This window comes from Rhopilema esculentum, chromosome 19, assembly GCF_057945365.1.
Source record: "Rhopilema esculentum isolate cy_ngs chromosome 19, ASM5794536v1, whole genome shotgun sequence".
Lineage (NCBI taxonomy): Eukaryota > Metazoa > Cnidaria > Scyphozoa > Rhizostomeae > Rhizostomatidae > Rhopilema > Rhopilema esculentum.
Window position 1 is genome coordinate 1696479 of NC_142833.1, and position 21600 is coordinate 1718078.

The 21600-nt window shown below is 37.0% G+C and overlaps 1 protein-coding gene across 1 annotated transcript; it reads left to right on the forward strand.

Annotated features, from left to right (window-relative positions):
* Nucleotides 1–10239: 10239 nt before the first annotated feature.
* Nucleotides 10240–21552, forward strand: LOC135688089 (galactose-3-O-sulfotransferase 2). The gene is made up of 5 exons (XM_065204797.2): nucleotides 10240–10848; nucleotides 12225–12554; nucleotides 17211–17692; nucleotides 18457–18689; nucleotides 20288–21552. Exons 1-5 carry the CDS (start codon nucleotides 10688–10690, stop codon nucleotides 20702–20704), a joined length of 1623 nt encoding a protein of 540 aa, XP_065060869.2. The 5' UTR covers nucleotides 10240–10687; the 3' UTR covers nucleotides 20705–21552.
* Nucleotides 21553–21600: the final 48 nt, after the last annotated feature.

The following is a 21600-nucleotide window of genomic DNA, read 5'->3' on the forward strand; positions in this document are numbered from 1 at the left end:
AACGACAAGACTAACCCAATTATAAAGCAACCCTTTTATACTCTTAACAGAACTTTAAAACATGCCTGAACAAAGGAACAGTAAAGTCAATTCGTACTTGACGACCCGCTGATCGCCGTACTCTCGAAAATTTGTTACTCTGGAACGGCCTCAAATTAAACGTTGCTCTTTTGATGCACCGAACTCAATGCATAAATTACGAATAGGTAATAGTAATTTATTTTGACTTACGAGGCAGGGCATGAACAGGAATGATTTTTCAATTGACAATTAAATTACCAAAATACGACATGTTAAGAGCGGACGTGTCGCGCTACAGTCGCATCGAATTGCATTCGGTTCTGCGCATGAGAAGAATGACGTTTAATCTGTCAATCAATATTACCCAATCAATAAGCGCGTGAGGGACACACTAACTGGTCAATTCTTGATTGACGGGTGGCTTAAAGGCAGTCTGTCCCCTATTGTGCTCAACTTTATTTTCACGGGAGTGAAATTCACGCACCGTTGAGCTTGATCGATAATCAAACGATTTAAACCAATCAGAGACAACTTTGATTCGAGGGCTTTTCAATCAAATGGCTGTGTTCCCGTTGTAGTGAAGCTGTGGCTAGAAAAATTTTGTTCCCTGTTTGGTTTCTGCGACAGATATGTCAAAAGGGAAAAGAAATGCTTCCATTATCATCATGCAATTCCAGTAACAAAATCTTCTTGCCATTTCTGATAGCTTTATGCGCGCAGTCTCAAATGTTGTCCACTGACGCAGCTAGACCAGCCAATCCGTTAAGGCAGGAAGACCAATTGTTCATATTAGCCAATCATTGAGGGGACAGACTGCCTTTAAGCGTCTTTAGTACCTGTCTATTACCTTTAAACTCACCAACACTGTCGCTAATAAAAATATTTCCCCTTCAAATCCTAGAATAAAATGAACTGAAGTTGGCCTTGAGTTACAATGCCTGGCAACGTTTCTCGAAACACCAAGAAACTGACATTTTATTTACATCTTTTTAATATTTCTACCTTCGCCCCCTTTTCTCCAAGAACAATGGTAGATCGTAATGGTAGAGTGATAGAGAAAAAACAGTCTTCTTCTACCCATTCGAATCATCACCATACTTACAATGCACCAATTGAATAATTATCATAAGTGACATAACGTTAATTTTCATAATTGACACATAATGTGATAACTTTTAAATATGTCATTGGTCCTATTACACCCATTTTCAGTTCCTTTTTATTTTTCCATTTTATAATATTTATACAGGTTAAAGGTTCATACATATATATGTTTTTCAACCTGACCTGTTTAAAAGATTAAAATAAGCACTAATACTAATAACAAAAGAAATTTATTAACCTAACCTAATTTACAAAATTATATAAAACTAAGGCTATAAAAGGTTTCAGTATACTTTGAGCTGAAAAGAATTTTCCTTTCCTTTGAGCTCATGATTGCTTTGAATATCGACAGAAAGGATAAGCGACAAATATGTCAATTTTCTTGGCAGGCATGTGGGTTCCATCCGCGCAAGAACAAACTGTACTTAAAATCATGACCAGTTTTAAGAGAATTCAGCACTTGCCATTCAAGAATAACTGTGTATATTATCTTAACATATTAAATCCACGGGGAATACTCGCGACTCGAAACTTTAGGGCTATACTAGATTGCACATTTGCGCCCTTTTCCTTTCTATCCCCAGAAATACTTCGCAACCAACAATTCGAACTAACTCTGCTCTGTCCTCTTCGAAGAATTACTCTGACATTCAGTGGCGTACCCAAGGGGGGAAATAGGGAGGTCCGAACCCCCCCCACTTTTCTAAAATATGATCCTCGAGATTTGTCCAAAAATGATGTAAAACTCATTGGAGGGGAGTGTAGTATACTGTATGCTTGTGTCAATAACAATTGTAAAATACTTTGCTATTTACCGTAGCTAAGATTAATCAAATAATGAAGGAAAATTTGCCGCGTTTCCCTGCGTTTGCGAGTGTCTGAAGGGCGTGGTCCCAAAAAATTATGGGGGCTCCGCCCCAGACCCCCTCCCCCCCCCCCACTGCTGTGGCCCTGGGTACGCCACTGCTGACATTAAGTATCCGACATTAAGTTAACGACTTTCCAAATGGAAGGTAAGGTATCCGTCGTCAATTTTGACAGTTCAAGCAGGAGCAACTTTAGAGTTTTATTTCCTCAGGCTGTTTTAGAGAATAGAAAATGTGCCTGCGGGAATCCCAAGCAATTTATGGTCATATGAGAGAAACAGAGAATACGATTGCGATATTGTAAGGGAATGACCATTTTAATCGTTTAAAATCCAAACCTTACCATAGTATAACATTATATACCACCACATGATTTTTATGGTTTATTTGGCATGTTGTTAATATCAAAGTAATATCCTTATGTTTCTGTCAGTTACTTTTCTAAGATCGTCCGAAATGTTGTGAAAACGTGCAAATATTGTCAAGATGTTTTTATCGAAAGTAGAAATATGAGAGAAACTGTTACGTTGCATTTTAAAGGTTTTACTCAACTCTAAATGATAGATCGTAAGCAACAAAATCTGTTAAAAATACAAGCGAGAAGTGTAAAGATTCTTTGAACCTAAGATAACAGGAACGCCGGAACGACCAAGCGGCAAGGGGGGGGCAGGCTAGAGTGAAAGGGCATTTGAAAGATAACTCCCAGTTTCTACTTATTCCCTGTACTAACTGCCACTTTAATTTGTTTCATCTGTAGATATCTTGAAAATTGGCTAACTTCTGCAATAATGATTATTTTACAAGCTTTGAGAAATGTCGTCATGAATTAAGCACTACAATCAGAATTTCGTCTAAATCTCTCTGATTATTACAATTGACCGGTTCGAGGGCAAATTAATGAAAATATCACATCCGGCGTCCCTGGTTCGCAATGAACACAAAAGTACTTTGTTATCACAGTTCTGTTCGAAAGTATTTTATTCAACATTTACTCGTCTGAAATTAGCGGCGTTTGATTTTCCTTCATTTTGTTGCGGAGGTTATCAAGGCGTGAAAACAAGCAGGGCCTTCCTCTATGTCCTACGAATACTTGTTCTGTCTTTTTAAGCTTCCCCAGACGCCTAGTAAGACATGTATGCCTAATATACCATGTTTTTATCCGTCTTGTGCTTTAAAATGCCACTGAGATGAAAAATAAAAATTTTCATAAAATCCATATATTACATTTCATTATAGAGTTGGCGGTGCTGAATCGAATTGTGTAGTTATTCCCTGCAATCTTTTCGTAAACATAATTTTTCAAGCTCCAAAGTACTATTTTCGTCAGTTTTTGTTCGAATAAGAAAACGGGGCCCAAGAGGAATTTCAGGAATTCGTGACACACTCGACTCTTTTCGAAAAACCTCCATTGACTCAAACCCCCCAAAAATGAACTTATGGGACTTATTTTGAAAAAATGATTCCAGATAAAGAATCAGTGGTGTTTACTTCCTAAAAACAAACTTTTTGCAAAATTTTGATTTTTCATGACAGTGGCACTTTAAGGCACAAATCTTCTTACTTCCCCCCTGTCTTTCACTACTGTAAAGAAGTACCACAGGGGATCAAAGGAAAAGTTTGCGGCTAGGATTGTTAGACAAATTATTGCTAGTTTGCCTTCGAAGGTACTGCAGTCGGGGTTCATTTTATAGAAAACATTGAATATTCCAATTGGTAGGCTAAGAACGGCAAAACTTATTGTTACACCAAGAGCGAGTTTTTTAACTGCCTTTTCTCTTCTTGTGAAATGGTCCTTTGAAGTATGACGTGTTTCCTTAGATGCAATGACACTACTTGTTTGTTTGACCTTGCGATGAACAGCAAAGTAAAGATAACAAAGAACAATATACGTGAAAACTCGTGTGGAAGCAAGAGCCACAGATTCAGCTATGTGGTAATGAAAAACTTCTGTTAATAGTCTTGTAACCGCTGCTAGGACGATACATACCAGATCGTTTACCCATATGCATCTCCACTGCTGTTTCAGACCCAATGCTGACCTGTATTCCCATGGCCTCGTAAAACATATATATCGGTCGTAAGCAATTCCGATATTTGCTCCAAGGTGCGAAAAATTCAAAAAACTCTTGCCAAAAAGCACTAAATAATTTGGCACGGGCGCGAGATCAAGGCTTTGAAGGTATACTGCATAAATACTGATGTAAATTTGAAATATAATATTTATTATAATTAGATTCATGATAACAAGTCTTGGTTTCCTGCCAAATGTACCTCTTGTTTTGACATGAATCAACATCCATATGTTAGATATTATCCCCGAAATAATGAGAATGATACCAAAAAGTCGGCAAAACTGAAACTTTTTCTCCATTTTCACAGAGTGAGAATTGTTGATTGCCTGTCAAAGCACTTATATTTGCGTCGGAAGGCGAAGTGATCTTCTGCTCATTTAAACGTCCGCCTGAATTGCGGTTGCCATCAAACGGTGTTCTTCTGCTTTCCTTTGAATTTCTCTCAGCATATGTTTTCAGCAAATTTCAAGGACATGTTTATAACTTTAAGATTCAACGAGCTAATAATTCTTGCGCAGATTTTCTGAGCATGAACAGGTGCAAATGTATCTAACCTTTCTTCTTTCCTTACAGCTCGCACTTAAATCTATTTTTGAACGTAAATCTTCTTCTCCTAATTCGATTCTATACATTCAGAATTGCCAGCACGGCGTAAAAATGACATCTTTATGTTACGATATAAATCATTGCAGCCAGCTTCAATCCAAATGCGACAAAATTATTACAAGGAAATCAGTACGGCTTAATCAGAAAGACAAAGTCAGTTACCAGGCACAGGGGAGAAAGGGCGCTGTGGGGGCTATAGCCCCCTCCCCACTTTTTGCCAAAAACGCAATAAATTTACCAATTTATCACCAGTTAAACCACTTTTTTTTTGTTTTAGCCCCCCCACTTTCTTAGACCCCACACTTTTCTCAACGCTCCGCGATGCCCGGTTACTGAGACATAATCAGTTTTTAAGACGTTTCGACTTTAACTAGAGTTAGCTTCAGTATATGGTCGTAGAATATAATAAAAATTTACTATAAGTATGGAAAGAGTGAACAATAAGGATCGGAAATCATATGACAGACTGTAAGGGTAAAAGTAGTGAACAGAAGGGATTGAAAATCATGTGACGCTATAAAGCAAACATTACAACGAAGACATATTGCAGCAGGAGGGGCGTGTCACACATTCGCAAAAAGTATGAGATTTTTTAAGACAAAAGGATTTTTCTTGATTTTTCTTTGAAACATAAATATTTTATGATGATTAAATGAAATTTAATCAGAGTTATTGTCACGAGGGGCTTTTGAGCGTCAACTAGATCGCTTGAGATTGTTGTTATTACTTATTCGTTATGTTTTCTTGTGCCACGCTTCCTCGTGTTTTCCTTGTACCTGCTCTACAAGTTTAGGGGCAATGCGGGAGTTCTTCGGCCTCCTGAGGATTTGATTTGTTAAACTAGGGTTAGATGTGTGTTTCGTGGCGTTTTTATTCCCTTGATTAATCTAAGGGTATTTAAGGTTTTGGCATAGCGTGGGTCTCATCTTGCTTGGTGAAGCGACAATACAACTAGGCAGAAATTAAAAGCTGGAATGGCACCGACTGTACATGCAAAATATGTAGGACGTTCATGTCACAGCTTGGTTTTTTGTAATTCTATCGTTTTAAATAGCTTAGATTTTTATAGTACTACCCTCTAAATTCTGTTTTTAATGGATTATTATGTATATAAAATTTTATGTATTTAATTTCGTATGTACCTATATATTTGATGAAGTAGTTTTAACAGTTGGCTTGAATTAGCTCATTTCACTGTAAATAGCTATATAGCGCCAACTGTAAATTATTAGCATTATTATTATTATTATCATTTATTATTATTATTATCATTTATTATTATTATTATCATTTATTATTATTATTATCATTTATTATTATTATTATCATTTATTATTATTATTATCATTTATTATTATTATTATCATTTATTATTATTATTAATATTATTATTATTGCTATTACCGTACTACCTATTACATTTTCTGCCGCAGAAATAAATCTTGGAATAATCCTGAACTTCTTCAATTCTAATGATCTCTACTACTGACGACCTCTAAGACAAACAATGACGAGCACACTTTTTCCTTTTTTTTGCTAATTTCTTTTGTTTGTGCATGTAATAGTCTTTTTCTTTGTAAACCCAGGCTAGCCAATTGCAAATTACCTTTATAACAGTAAAATTTGTAATTGTAGTTTTAATTGAATTGAAAATGGAAAGTTTCCATTATTATTATTAATCTTTCTATCAGTTCCCTAGGTATCTTTGGTCTCTCCTGCTCCTCTTTCATAGACATGTACAACACTCCAGATATCAGCGAGAATCATCTCCGCTTCATGATCTCCAAACTATCCAACTTATTTATCCGTACTACCTATTACATTTTCTGCCGCAGAAATAAGTTTGGGAATAATCCTGAACTTCTTCAATTCTAATGATTTCTGCTACTGACAACTTTTAAACAAAGTCGAATTTATTTTGTTTAATTTATTTTGTTTGTGCTTGTCATTTGTAAACCCAGGCTAGCCAATTGCAAATTACCTTTGTAACAGTGAAATTTGTAATTATAGTTTTAATTAAATTAGAAATGAAAAGTTTCCTTTTTTATTATGGTAGGTTTAGCGATTTGCACCGATGCACCAACGGCCCAACTCGCTCTCGATGATGTGGGAACGTAGCCGCATGACTGATCTTTCTGATTTCAATGGCAGTTTTTCTGAGGGAGCTTTATGCCCTTCATGTTGCATTGGTATTTCATTCCCGAGTTAGTAAATTAATGCCAATTAACATTTTTTTGAGTGATATACCCCTTTTGCCGCACATATGATCTTGGGGCCCCGAAAAGGACCCAGCTATCTTTTAAAATAGCTTTTTGTGAGTATTTGTCACATCTGCAACGCTATTGGAACGATGGGCGACACCACTCCAATCAATTTTATAGGTTATTATTGTAATATTTGTGTCTCTATGTTAAGTGTAAGTCTTAGGGTTGTTATGCATTTCCATGCTCCCTAGGCTTTTGTATTGTAATTGATTGTCGTTGTAAATTTTATGAGAATATAAAAAAAAGGACCCAGCAATTGAAGTAGCTTTTTAGCCATTTCCATGTAAATTGTGGTGTTTCCCAAAGTACAGTGCTAGGTCACATCTAATTTATCATCCACTTAAAAGAACCTCCTATTGCAAGATGTCTCTGATATATATCTTTTTGCTGAAAAAAATCCATTGTTTTGCTAATTGAACTCGTGTATAACAGTGAAAATCGCAGCCACTTTCCAGCTGCTTCGGGGAAAGTTGTGAAGACGAACAATGAAAAAAACACTGCATATAGCGAAGTCGCAAATGGATTCAAAATCTGTTTTAACAATCTGCAAATGCATGAAATATCGCTCGTTTCTGAAATTTCTGCCAACGTGCTAGAATCTGTCAGTTAAAGGCAGCTGGTTAGGTACCCTGGGTACCAGACTTTCTATTATTTCTGCATATAGTGGGTCTGGTACCCAGGGTACTGGTTAGGTTACTCATTCTCCTTTTCTAAAACGCGTAGATGCAGCGAAATTAGCAGGTATCAAAGTAATGTGTTTTGCTGAAAATCTTAGCACCATGAAAGATTTTTGTTTATCAATTTCGAAGGGTTTGATGAAAATAAAGAAAACAACGGTTGTTGATGTTATTTATCCATTTGAATTCGATGTTTACATAGCTAGCAAAATATGCAATAATCCCGCGCATTTTGAAAAAGTCATAATTCAAATCATTTGATGAAGATCCTGGCCATGATTCCGTGGCAAAGGAAACATTCCCTATGTATTTGTGATTGTAATTGCAACTCATTCAATAGACCCATCAGGTGTATTTGTAAGTTTGATTTTACAATAGCTCGTTGATATAACTGTTACTATGATATTAACAAACATTTTTTTCCATCAACAATCTCGCTACACTTTTAATGGACAATGGTATCGTGGCGTCTGAAAGAAGTAAACATTCCATGTTCAAAATACAAAGTTTACTTCAATCTATTGGGGCCTCAGATCGGGGCCACTGAAACAGATAAGGCACCCCACAACTCCCCCTCGTCCCAAGCTTTTAAGCCTCTCTCGTCTCTAGTCTTACCCAGTCCATCTCCAGCAACTTTGTCGATATTTTCCCACACGTAGATTAGGACCCACCCCGTTTCCATCCCATTGAACCCTTCCCTTCCATATTCTGCCTACCCCATTCCCAACCACTTTATCCACGGCCCCTTTTACACAAATGAGGTTCCCTACACTCTCTTCTCCTTAACCAAGTGACTCTCCCCTTCAATATCAGCGTCCAGCCATGCCCACTCCTACATACTCTATCTAGTTTTCCTGTACACTATTAAGTACTCACAACCTCTTCCCCATGGCTATTGAACACTTCCCTTCCATATCCACGCACGGCCTTGTCCAGTTCCACCCACTTTATCCATACAAATCCATTTTCAGATAAGGTACCCTACACCCTCTTTTCTCAACCCATCTGACCCTCCTTTCTCATAGCCACAACCAACCCCACCCACTCTATCTTTATGCCCCTAGGTACAGGTTATACACCTAACACTTTCCACTTCTCCCAACTCTTCGTTGAAAATGAAAATGCACGTTCTCTTGGAGCGAAGATATGGCATACAACGTAATCTTCCTTAAAAGAGTCTCAGGCATCGAATAGCTTCAAAAGATACATTAAAAACCATCAGTTTGATTGCAACTGTAGATTGTGCCAACGATTTGTTGAAAATTTTAGGATTTTCATGACTGTAATTGATACCCTCTTTGTTTATAGATTTATCCTTGTAAGTTCTTGTTCGTCTTTAGTTTTTAGAAAGACCTCTCGGCGCTGGCTGTTTTAGCAAATATGTTTGATAAGCTCTTTACAGTTTAGGGAATGCCTTAGTCCGGTTTCATTTATGTACTGCAGCCCCATCATTGGAGTTGTACATTGCTTCAGAACGAACTTTCCCTTTTTCCCCTTTCTCGTTGTTTTTGGAATCTTTTCCACAAAATGCTTCCTAAATACTAGACAGAGTTGAGACATTTTGCGTTAAAATCTGGAGTGCTGTTGAAACAATTCCCCTAATGACTGAAGTATAAAAGTTAGAAATTTTTATGAAAATGACAAAATAGCAAGTGCCAGATCTTGCCGAATGTCAATTTTGCCGACTTTTGGACAACAGGGGGCAACTTCTCCCCTTGCCCCCCTTAATAACCGCCACTGCCATTTTAAATATTTATCATGATCACCAAAGTGTATTTAAGTTTTGGTTGGCATTAAATAGCAAATTTTTTAGGTAGACGAGAAGCCAACCTAAAATAAAGCAATTATTATATTATTTATATTATACTCTTTATCTCATCTTCTTTTTTTTCTATTTTGGATATAGCATGTTTGTTCACACATTGACTTTTTAGTTTCTCACTCTTATGTCTATAAAAACCAATGGTAATTTCTATTGCCTCAATAATAATTTAATAATACAAAAATGATAATAATAAACTTAAATAAATTGATATTGTTTGCATATTTTAGACTGAAATAATACAAAAAGTGTAACTGACTACCTACTGAAAAGACCTACCTTACTGCCTTGAAAAAGCTCGTTAATGACGTCACAATAGGCAAGAATTGTGGTTTTATATTTGAGGTTCGTTAGATTTTTGATGAATTTTCCTGCACGTACTGTCAGCTTTGGATGTGATTTCTTTGAAGAGTTATCAGTTTGCAAATATCTCCGTCACTTTTCTCGCAGCAGCTTTTCAAGGATTCAAAAACTAGAGTTTAAAAGTCAGTGGCTAGGCCTATGTGAATATTCAAAATTTTTGTCGTGTAAGGACGTGCCTTTCTTTACAATAATCTCCCTTATCAAGGACCACAATTTAATTACGATTGCACTTGTTGGTATGTTGTTAAATAGGTTTCAGAAAAACATGACAATACTCCTGCATTCTATATAAGGAACTTTATAAGAAAGCATGTAGGTTCCTTATAAAATGGTCCCTTATAAAGAAATCATGTAATTTCATTTGTACCAGTAGCTGTGATGATGTCATGCTGCTTGGTCTTTGGGAGAAGTCGCCTTGTTATGTGGTTCATTGTTTATGTGATCGCTCGTCTAGCAGTCGTTGTTGAGCACTGGTGTTGAGGCGCGACCTTACTGGTGGGATCATGGAATATAATATGAAGGCAGTTCAAGTTTAATTGGTAAGGCTAGGCTACCGAAATGCTTCACTGGAAGTGTGTTTGGTCTTTGTATGAGCCAGCTGTTAGGTCATGTAAAGACTTGAATGGCCGTGGATGGTGAACATTTCCAGATATTCCGAGCTAATTTCCATTGAACCTGTATTCCATTGAGGCCTTATGAAGCCTCTAACTCCATATGCAGAGAGGAAGAGCTGAAGTTGCAGTTGTATGAGTTTCTGCTTGTGTAAAAGAAGGATATAAGATAGACAAAGCATTCGGGGGATCTCATATGGATAAAGCCATTGCTCAAAACCACTTAGGAGAAACAGCTTTGATTGGTATTTACCGCTGCCGGAGTCTCTCAGCGTTTGGAAATGTTATTTAAAAAGAACTTGCTAAACTCACTTATATTGGCTGTGCTCTTCATTTCACTTCTTTGTTTCATGGCATCCTTTTCAAAAAGTAGGGGGAAAAGTGGAAAGCAAATCAAAAAGAAAGAAGAACGTCTCGATTTTGAAGTCGACTACATGTTTGAGTGAGTGAGGCCTTCACCTCTTCGTGTTTTGAGCGGTATACAAGAAACCCTTATAAAAATAAAGGAAGATGATTTATTAAACATGGAGCAAAAATATTTATGTGCGTACACACGGACGTGATTTGCCTTCTCGCGAAAGTCGTGTCGTTCTGTCCCAATCAGAATGAAATAAAAGAGTCCAATAAATAAGTTTTCTACTTAGGGTACATTTATACCATTTAATTAAGGCTTAAAACACTATTTAATCATGCATATGCGTATAGAGCAAGGAAGGAACAAATTTACAATTTCAGAAGTAAATTTCAAAGCGTTCACAAATTTTTCGGCACTGGCGGTGATATTTTCCAAAAAAATTGAACTTTTTTACAAACACACAAAAACTCAAGATGCAGCATGTTGGAAATTTCTCACGCTCGTTAATTAAAATATGGAACATAGCTTCGCATTTTTTCCTTACCCAATATGTTATTTTGATTAAATTTCCTTTTCATGTACAAAAAAAATGCCAGAGCGATTTAAAAACGGGGAAAGAAGCAACTAATTAAACTCGTAGCCAACTTAGCTACTTTAATTAAAAGCTCTCTTTGTCTCTACTGCATTTCCTAAAAGGTATTTTGGTTTTATCTTATCATTCTATTGCACCCATAATTAAGAAATACAAAAGTTAGGTCTCTTTACGGTAAAATTATGGAAGTTTAGGGATTATCCGGGTATGCCGACCAATTTCATCTTATTTTTTGAGTCGGGAAGATCAAACAATGAAAAAATCAGCGTCCCGTATAGTGCCACTTTTGAGATATGATGACTCTAAATGGAAAACTATATATTCGTAGAACTGACAATAGTTGAGGTTTACTTACACTGTAAATTTTTGTATAAAAAATCAGCGGGTAGCTTGTGGTGAACCCAAACTCCTGCACGTTGCACCTCCAAGGAGGATTGGATCGCAGTCAAAGTGTAACGCGGTCGATTAGGGGGGGAAGGGGGTTATTGCGCGTCGTTTTGGCTGCAGCTTACAGGGACAAACGCCCTTTCCATTGCGGCGGCAAAGTCGGTTGATGATTTTTTGGGAGAATTCCTTCCCGCATGTATGCTTGTTATTAGTTTTATGCCGTATCAGCTTCATACAATGATCTATGGTATCACAAGTATAAACAAGATAGGGCCTAGAAAGCATCCTTGGAAAACCGCTATATATAACCGCAGGTTGTACCACACGATCTTAGTAAAAATTCCAATACCTGGAGTAGAATGAAGTCATAGTTCTTAACTTTTCCACACAATATCAAGCAATTAAATGTAGTAAATACGAATTCAGGAAATAAGTTGGGTCAGACTTGGACATCCCGTGAAAAATAGTTTTGCTTTTATTTCAGATTAGATAAGGACATCATCTTCACAGACAAAGCAGATTATAAACTTGCAGTTGGCTATCAGAATGCTATTTTCCAGAATGGGATAACAGTAATAGACCCTGAGGAAAAGCTGTCTAGAAGCTCACAAGCAAAAGTGATCTTGGATAGATCGAAATTCAAAGACACGGAACATACTGTCAATCAAACGGTACATCCTGTCAATCAAACAGTACATCCTGTCAATCAAAGCAACACTGACGTCACGGGAAATAGTTCCTCTGACGATGAAGAAAAAATCGATCAAAACCCTGTGGTGGAACAATACAAAGAAGAGATGAACGGAAAGGTCAGGTAAAATTTTGGCCGTTCTGCTGAAGCATAGTCGATAGAAAAAACTGGGTCTGAAAGTCCTTTGTTGTATCCTTTTGTTTCGCGCGTTTAAAGACGATATATCGTAAACTTGTTGGCTGAAGGATACATAGAATAAACTCAAAAAAGAGCTATCGAGTCAATCGAGATTTTATCTGGAGGCCATGTATCCTATTGAAGAGTTTTAGATTTAGAAGCTACTAAGATTTTGATTGAATACTTAACAGAATGTAATGACTAAAATTTGAAGTGAAAATCAGAACAAAAACAATGACAAGATGAAATAATACTAATACAGAAGTAGCGAAATAAAGTAATAAAGTTATACCGACTGATAGTAAATCTACTGCTTTTGGAGCCACAACAAGCTCAGGCGTCCCAGCTTTTGACACGCAATCAGCATTCACAGTATCAGCTGGCAGTGTACCCAGCGAATAGTTAAGATTTTATATTTTTTGTCGAAAAAAGCTAAATGAACTGTTAAACGACGAGATTTTTCCCGGCGTGGATGGCTTAGTATCAGAGAACTCAGTTGCGCAATTTGCAAAAAGCACTACGACAAGAAAAGTGTCTGTTTGTTCAAAAAAAGCGAAGAAGAAGCAAGACATCGGTGTTGCCAGTGCAGCTGGCCTATCCGCCTATAGGATATGTCAGATATTATGAAATTAGTAAAATTTTCAAAAACTGATTTGCTACAAAATAGCTGCTTATATTGGGTCTGCGCACAGACTACGGCCATCCAGAAGCCCTACCCGAAGCGATTTTTCATCACCAATTGCATTTTAACGGACTCTTTGAAACAATAATTAATGGAATGCTATGCAGTCTTATCGAACGGTATTGATGGCGAACAGGTTTTGTCTACCTTTTTACAGTACAGTTCTGCAGTTTGCAAATATTCTTATTCCAACCAGCTCAAATAAGAATTGCTGTGCAACCAGCTCTTTTAACTTTTTTTTTATGGAAAAATTTTGGAGACAAATTGTACAGCTTTTCCAGGAGACCACAGCAAGTGGCTGCCGATGAGCGATAAAGATTTTAATTGCCTACACGTATCTATACGTATCTGGCTAGATTGAATACAGGTTTTTGAAAAAGCAAGAAACAGCCAAAAATACGAATCTGACGTTAACCAGACCTTAATTAGGTTGCTGGAGAGCTTCATTGAAGAACGGCCTATGTCCCAAGGACTGATAAAACCAAGAGGAGGTTTGATAAGGGCTAAAAATGAAATTGAGAAAATCTTTACTCAAGCAGAGACAGAATGTCTTTCGCAGATACACACTTTGCCATTTTTCAACCTTTCTCTGAAATTAGCATCAATTTCACGATATTTTAATAACACATCCAAGATATCTCTTCCTTTCACTCCACATTTATTAAACGCACAGCTAGCTCCAGGCATGTTAATAACATAGCCTACTTGATAACCTGATGATAAGTTGAAAATATCATGTTAAAACGACACGCAAATTAGAAATTTGAACTCTACCGAGCGAAAGTTGTGCACTCCTTTTGGTCACGTGACATCGTTAAAATGAAACAAAAAGTTAGAACAAAGGGCTTCCAGACCACTTCTGGCTCACTAAGGATTTCTTGCTGCGTTAATTGCTCCTGTTTGAAAGGAAATTCTATTTTTTCCTAACACTCATTAGCAAAGAAACTAGATGTTTGAAACCCGCGGAAAGCAACACAGTTTTGAAAACCTAAATTTGCAAATATGCTCTTAGGAAATCTTATAGGAACGCTATTATTTAGCAAGAATTGAAATGGTTCCTATCATATCCTGTGACTTTCCATCGTTGGTGTTACTTCGATGAATCTTATTTAACGTGCAGAGAACACGGAGCCAGTGAGAGAGACAGTGTGTTGATATATAACTCTGATCTGAACTTGACTGAACTTGACTGACTGACTTACATACAAATTAACATACTTATATACAAAATAAATGTGCTGAGTAATGATGTGTTGTGATGATGTAATGATGATGCAATGGAGAAGGAAAGATCTAGACTTGGGAAGAAATCAGCATGACATAGATGTGTGAACGTGTGTACAATGGTGAAGAGAATGTCATGTGCTAGGTGATGCTGTGAATGACGTAGTTGGATGTCATGGTGATGGCATGAAGTAGGAATATGGCCTAATTTACAATATTAAAATCACTACAATAGCTCCCCCCTTAGAATGCAAGCGGTTGTGAAGCATTCGATACGCAAGGGAAAAGAACTAGGAATAAATTTAAATGTTGTAAAATCGATGAATTAAAATATGAGTGAATTGCGATAAAAAAATTAATTGTTCGAAATCTAAATGTCCAACCGTTATAAATCAATGAGAGTTCGAGACGTAGCCGTCGTTTCTTGGGGGTTCGGAATGCGATGAGAGTTGTGCGAGGTTTTTACGTTGGATGACCAAGAACCAGATCGTTGATGTTGCGTGGAGGCACTGCGGTGAGTCGAGTGCTGCGATGCGTTGAGGGCACTACGGTGAGTCGAGTGCTGCGATGTGTTTGAGGGCACTACGGTGAGTCGAGTGCTGCGATGTGTTTGAGGGCACTACTGTGAGTCGAGTGCTGATGGTTGTCGATGAATCCAAATGAGTTGCGTTGTGTGTGTGAAGCTGAGTTGATGTTGACGAATCCTTGTTGATGAAAAACTTGATGTGTCTGATACCATCGAAGAGTTGATGTTGTAGTTGAAGTAGAATTGACCAACGATGGGTTTGCGCGTCACGTCGTGGTCACCATTATAGGAACGCTATTATTTAGCAAGAATTGAAATGGTTCCTATCATATCCTGTGACTTTCCATCGTTGGTGTTACTTCGATGAATCTTATTTAACGTGCAGAGAACACGGAGCCAGTGAGAGAGACAGTGTGTTGATATATAACTCTGATCTGAACTTGACTGAACTTGACTGACTGACTTACATACAAATTAACATACTTATATACAAAATAAATGTGCTGAGTAATGATGTGTTGTGATGATGTAATGATGATGCAATGGAGAAGGAAAGATCTAGACTTGGGAAGAAATCAGCATGACATAGATGTGTGAACGTGTGTACAATGGTGAAGAGAATGTCATGTGCTAGGTGATGCTGTGAATGACGTAGTTGGATGTCATGGTGATGGCATGAAGTAGGAATATGGCCTAATTTACAATATTAAAATCACTACAATCTCTTATCAGGAAATCGTTATGCGCTCACTATTTCCTAGTGTGTCTTTTTTCATAATTTTTTACGGCAACTTGTGAACTTTTGTTGCGGTGGTAGCTACGTTTCTGCAACGCAGCAATGATTTCTGCAACGCAGTAACGATTTCTGCAACGCAGCAATGATCTCTGCAACGCAGCAATGATTTCTGCAACGCAGCAATGATTCTTCGCAGGATACCATAAACAAAAGAACTTGGTAGAAGTGGATTCGTCTAACTATGTCTGCTACGTATTGATTAATTCTTGCCAAAGAAATGATACGTATGTTTTAATGGTAATAAGATGAAATTCCAGCTAACGCGAATAAGAGATTTGCAGTGATTGCATCATATACAATAGTGGCTAAGCCTTAGGTTACTCAAGTCTTTTGTCGAATTTCTAAATGACCCTGCTGATTAGAAGAGAGTGTAACGTGAAGGGCTGCTTGAAACCTTCAGCTTATAAAAAAACATTCCCCATTACTTCACGACATTAAAAGCCTCTGAAGAATCCAATTCAAAGAGTGAAAGCTATGTTCACAACAGAATCTAAGGTTTTCAAGTAGGAGTGCACCTGCTCCTTAAGTGTTGTGCAACAGTGTAGCGGCAGCTGAAATAAGTTATCAACACTTAAAATAATCAGCATTTACAATAACAACGCATCTCTCAATATTTGGTAGACTTGGTCATGGTAAAGTTAAAAAATGCTAACAAGCAACAATTAAAAGTACTTTATAGTTCAAGCTACTTGTCCAGATTCTTTCTTTCGGTCTATGACAGAAATGGAACTGGAAATGGAGAAAGAGATGGAATTTATGATTTTTAAAAAAACTATGAAGATTTGCTGATTCTATCAATGCTATCAAGTTCAGGCTACATAAATTGAGAAAAAGATTTTTGAGTCCTTTTTTATCTCTTAAACATCTTTTTTCATCTATGCTTATACCAATTAACTAAAAGCAAGATTTACAAAACGACGATACTACAGTGAGCATGGAAATGCACAACAACCCAGAGGCAAATATGTTAACTACCATTTACTTGACATCAGTCTAAGAATAGATGAGGAGTGGTGCAGTTTGAGGATTAAGACCTCTTAGTTATGTTATGTAATTTTGCTACAGATTTTAGTAACAAATAAAACATAAAGATATCGTAATTACAAAGCAATATAAAAATAATTCACAAAAGGGTAGGGACAAGAGTCATCAAATACGGTGCTCTGTATGGATGTATCTGGAACACCTTTTTGGTAGAATGTGACACCATTCACGCTGAAGATTTCTATGCTAGGTATAGAAAAGCTATCAAGACGTTTCACAAAAACTTATTAATCCTGCATTTTAACCGTTGGGAGGGGGCTGTGTGGCTCAGCCAACCCCCACCCCTTCTGAGACACATCTACTAAGACTTTACCTTTTCATCGTTTCCAGGTCTCCAATGTGTAACGCAAGCAAGCCTCTGGTGAATATTGTCTCGATCAAAACACACAGAACAGGAAGCTCCACCCTTGCTAACATTCTCTACAGATTTGGCGAGCAGAGAAATTTAACATTCATTCTGCCCAGTGCTTCAACATACCAGTACTTTTGGCCATTACGGTTTCACATATCTCATGCTGCAGTCAATTTGCTAAACAAGGAGCAACCAAACATGCTGGTGAATGCAGGCCGGTTTGCCAGGACGCATATCAAGCCCATGATGCATAATGATACGATGATAATTTCTATATTGAGGGATCCTGTTGACCACTTTGAATCAGTATATGAATATGCAGATATCTCGAAGCTGATTGGTCTATCCAATTCAACGCGTGACCCATTCGAAACATTTTTAGAGGCCCCGAAAAACAACGTGATTAAGTTTGTTCGGAATTCGAGATCCTTTGCCATGGAGCTTAACTTGCTGAAAAACGGTATCGTGAAAAATTAAGTTTTGCAATTTCACGTAGATTAAGAACGTACTGACAGTATTATTAGGGTGGAACCTATAATCTTTTTCTCAAAACGTTTTATTCTCTCCTACTTTAAAGAGCCCATTGCCAACCGTCAGACATACCTTCAAGATTACCCAGAGTCCTTTTAAAAAGAACCTCCTTTTTTTGAAAAAATCCAGCTTTATTCTTTTAATAAATAAGAAGCTCTTTTTCTTCATTTTTGCCTTTGTAATTAACATCGTCTTCGTCATCGTTTTCGTCTTCGTTTTCGTCTTCGTCTTCCGCAGACGTATACATCTTCCGCAGAATGGTGATCCGTAGAAATGGGTTGCTACAACCATTGCGGTAACATGTTACTATGCGGTTTACTATTGTAAGCGCACAAATGCTTGTGATTAACAATGAGTTTTAAAATGAGAAAGAAGGGTTATTGAATATTTTCAGTGGATGGTAATGACCCAGTCGTAGTTTTAGCATTATACTTTAAAGCAGTGCCTACTGTTACCTCACACGTTGGTTTTCATTTGTAAACGTTTTTGTGTGGCCTACTCAGTACGAATTGAAAAAATGGCGATTGATAATGATACAGAGTTGATACAGAGTTGTGAGTCAAAAACTCAGAAGAAAATTGTTTGTGATTGGTAGCGTAATTAAGTGTAATATTGTAATTCTGACTGGCTTGATGTGCTTATGACTTTCTTTAGCAACTTCGTGTCGCTTATTCCCAAAATGTTTTTTTCCAGGGATGGCCTTTGACTTGGGCCTTGATCACCAAAGTTTCTCTGATGAGGATGCGATTTCTGAATTCATAAAGAAACTCGAGAAACAAATTGACTTTGTTGCGATGGCTGAATATTTTGACGAGTCTCTGGTTTTGATTAAAAGAATGTTATGTTGGGAAACGGAAGATATCATCTACATTAAACACAGAGTTCGGAATCCTGCTTTCAAAAATAAAGTAACCGAGAAGCAAAAGGTTGGTATCCAGATATCTTGGATGACACTACAGGTGGCTAATGAGCTGCATCTCTCCCTTGTGCCCCCCCCCCCACCCCTCGAAAAGTCAACATAAAACGCATTTTGATAAGCCTATTTGAGTCATCTTATCCTGCTATCTATATTGCAGTAGATCAGTATTTCCGTTAAGAATATTCAACTCCCCCCAGTAGATTTAATCAACACCTTCGTCAGAAACTATCTTTTGCAACCCTTGCTAGGTACCACCCGCGGAGAACTTTCTTGGGTAGGCAGTGTTACCCTCTTTTTCATAGAGTTCAAAGGTGATGATGTCACAAGAAATCTATTTTAGAATTTTCGAATTTTCGAATTTGCAGTGACTTCCACCATGCCATTTTACTTCAAATATAAAGAGCCATATTTTAAGAGCACTTTTGTTTTGAATTTGATGTGTTGTGCCAGTAAAACCATCATTTTATGTTTTGATGCTCCTTTGAGAATGCTCATCCGTTTTACAGTAAATCACTCTATATTTACAAAAAAATAATTAGAAGGTTATTACACATAACAACCTATCATTATTTTCACTTGTATGAGTTCTATCCTCAGCTTTCCATGCAGTTGTCTTGCTTGAGTCCTCAATCATTGCTAAAACCTTACTATTTTCCTAAGACCATTGTGCAAAATATTTGCTGTTAAATTTTTGCTTCACTTCAAATGAAAGCTTTTCAAAACTCATTTTTCCTGATACACATGAACATTTTCTCATAAACTTTCTCTCTTTCATCACATTGACTGATCAAACCTGATTTTTCCTCTTTGATATAGTTTTGAAAATAACCTCACCAGCTGCATACAGTTGACATGATTTTTAATGGTTCTATGTATATATTGATGATTCATTTTCCACACTCATAAGAACTATACCAGCAATATAAAATTTAATTTTTGTCAACAAAACTTCCTTAATTTTGGACTAAAACCTTCCTCCAAACTACGTTTGTAGGTGTGCAGTGTTTTTGCGTCTCTGACATTAAACTCCGGTTATAGTCACACCAAATGTTGCTTGAAAACTTGTAACTGTAAGCGGAGTGTGACTGTAAGCGTAGCTAAATCTAATAGTTTTGTATATTTGGGCTAAAGTTTTATGTGACTGTAACCAGTAGCGTAAGTGAGTAACAGCGGGTCGACTGTAGTTCGTAAGCATTTGGTAATAGAGAAACCTGCAAATTTAATAGCACTGAAATTGAGAATGCTTCTCCTGAGCATAGTTCCTTTTTGGAAATGGGTGTATATGTTTGGAAAGTGTATGCTATATAACGGCAAAATATTCGCTTCAAGCTTTTTTAATCAGTGGCTAATAGAAAGCTGCCACTGCAACCCAAGAATCAGAAACACCTGTCAACAAAATAGTTCATCATGAATTGATTTTTCTGAGCAAAGAATCGCTTTAATGTGACATGGCCATTAAAGAGGGGCAGAGCCAAATTATAAAAGGACTGCCTTTCTGCGATGTATAATTAAGGGTTTTGATGTTTTTCTGATTAATTTTTCATTCCTACTGACAGCTGCCATTTTGTCACAATGTAGCCCTTATCAAATAATGTTAATTTTTAGGAGAAGATACGAAAGTGGAATCTTGCTGATGTCATGTTGTATGATCATTTTAATCAAACATTTTGGGAAAAGATTAAGCAGCAGGGCGACGACTTCCACGCAGAAGTGACCAGCTTCAAACTCAAAATGGCTCAGATCACGGAAATCTGTTTTGAAAGGGTTCATAATGTTAAGGCGTTCGAGTTGCCTATAACACAGAAGAACAACATCCCAAAAGAGCTAAAAGATGTTTGCCAAAAGCTAAGACTTAGTGAAAAAGAATATATCCGATTGTTAAAAGATAAACAGAAAGAAAGAATTCGCCAGTCAAATCTTAAAGCTTTTAGTAAAATATTCTATAAGGAAAAGAATAATACTAGAGTTTTCTATGCCAAAGACAATGCTACTGCAGCAAACATGACCAACATTTATGATTAGAGATTGTAACATTGAAGCCTTTAGATAAAAGGGAGTGTTATTTATATAATGAGGATGATTAATCATTTTTTTATCTTAAGAAATTTGGGTTGTTTGTCTGTGTTCCTATTTACCGTCTTATCTGCACAAGCATTCAAGAAATCAAGTAACCACGTTTTTAGAGTTATCAACTTTATTTTGCGACTATTTCACCAAATATCATTAAACAATGTTGCTTGGAAGGAAGGGGGATGGAAGGGGGAGGAAAGAAGTTGTTTGTCGAAATCAATTCGATAGGTTTCCTTTTAGAAATATACGCCAGATACAAATTTTGGCATTAATGTGAGGTGGGATGGAAGAGCTATCTCACAATTTTTGTGGACGATTTTAGAGCATTTATAAAACGAATAAATTTGAAACTCGTTTGACACGTCAGGAGAGGTAGGCAGCTTGGGTGAAATGCTTATCGGCATTCTTGGGTAATGAAATAGAAAGTTTTGTCATCCTGTAGTTCAAGGTGGTTGATAGACCGGTATTTACAATGAGAGATAAACTTACTAGATAGATTGTGGAAGAAAACATGAATCGGTAACACTTTTTATATTTTTCATAATAGTATTTAGCAAGAAAAGCAAAAAACCCAAACGTTGATAGTGAGACGCAATTAGCTTGTGGAGAAAATCCCACGATAAAGTTTTGATAAAATTAAATTGTTCGAAAATTTGTTGTGCCATGTGTTTTATGGTGACAGCAAATTTGTTGAACAACGATTGCTATTTTTATGGATTTTAGGCATTTATGGAGACAGCAAGGCCTTTGCCGAAAGGGATTATAATCCTCAAAAGCTAAAGTACTTGTCAAACGGGATTGTATTTGCCAGAAGGCAGAATCTCCCCCATGTAGAATATTTTTCACAT

What these genes read in the sequence shown, in the direction of transcription:
- LOC135688089 (XM_065204797.2), top strand. Translation starts at nt 10,688, where the DNA reads ATGTTATTTAAAAAGAACTTGCTAAACTCACTTATATTGGCTGTGCTC. An exon ending in GAGATGAACGGAAAGGTCAG is followed by an intron (nt 12,555 to 17,210) that starts GTAAAATTTTGG and finishes CATCGTTTCCAG; the next exon opens with GTCTCCAATGTGTAACGCAA. An exon ending in GCTTAACTTGCTGAAAAACG is followed by an intron (nt 17,693 to 18,456) that starts GTATCGTGAAAA and finishes GTTTTTTTCCAG; the next exon opens with GGATGGCCTTTGACTTGGGC.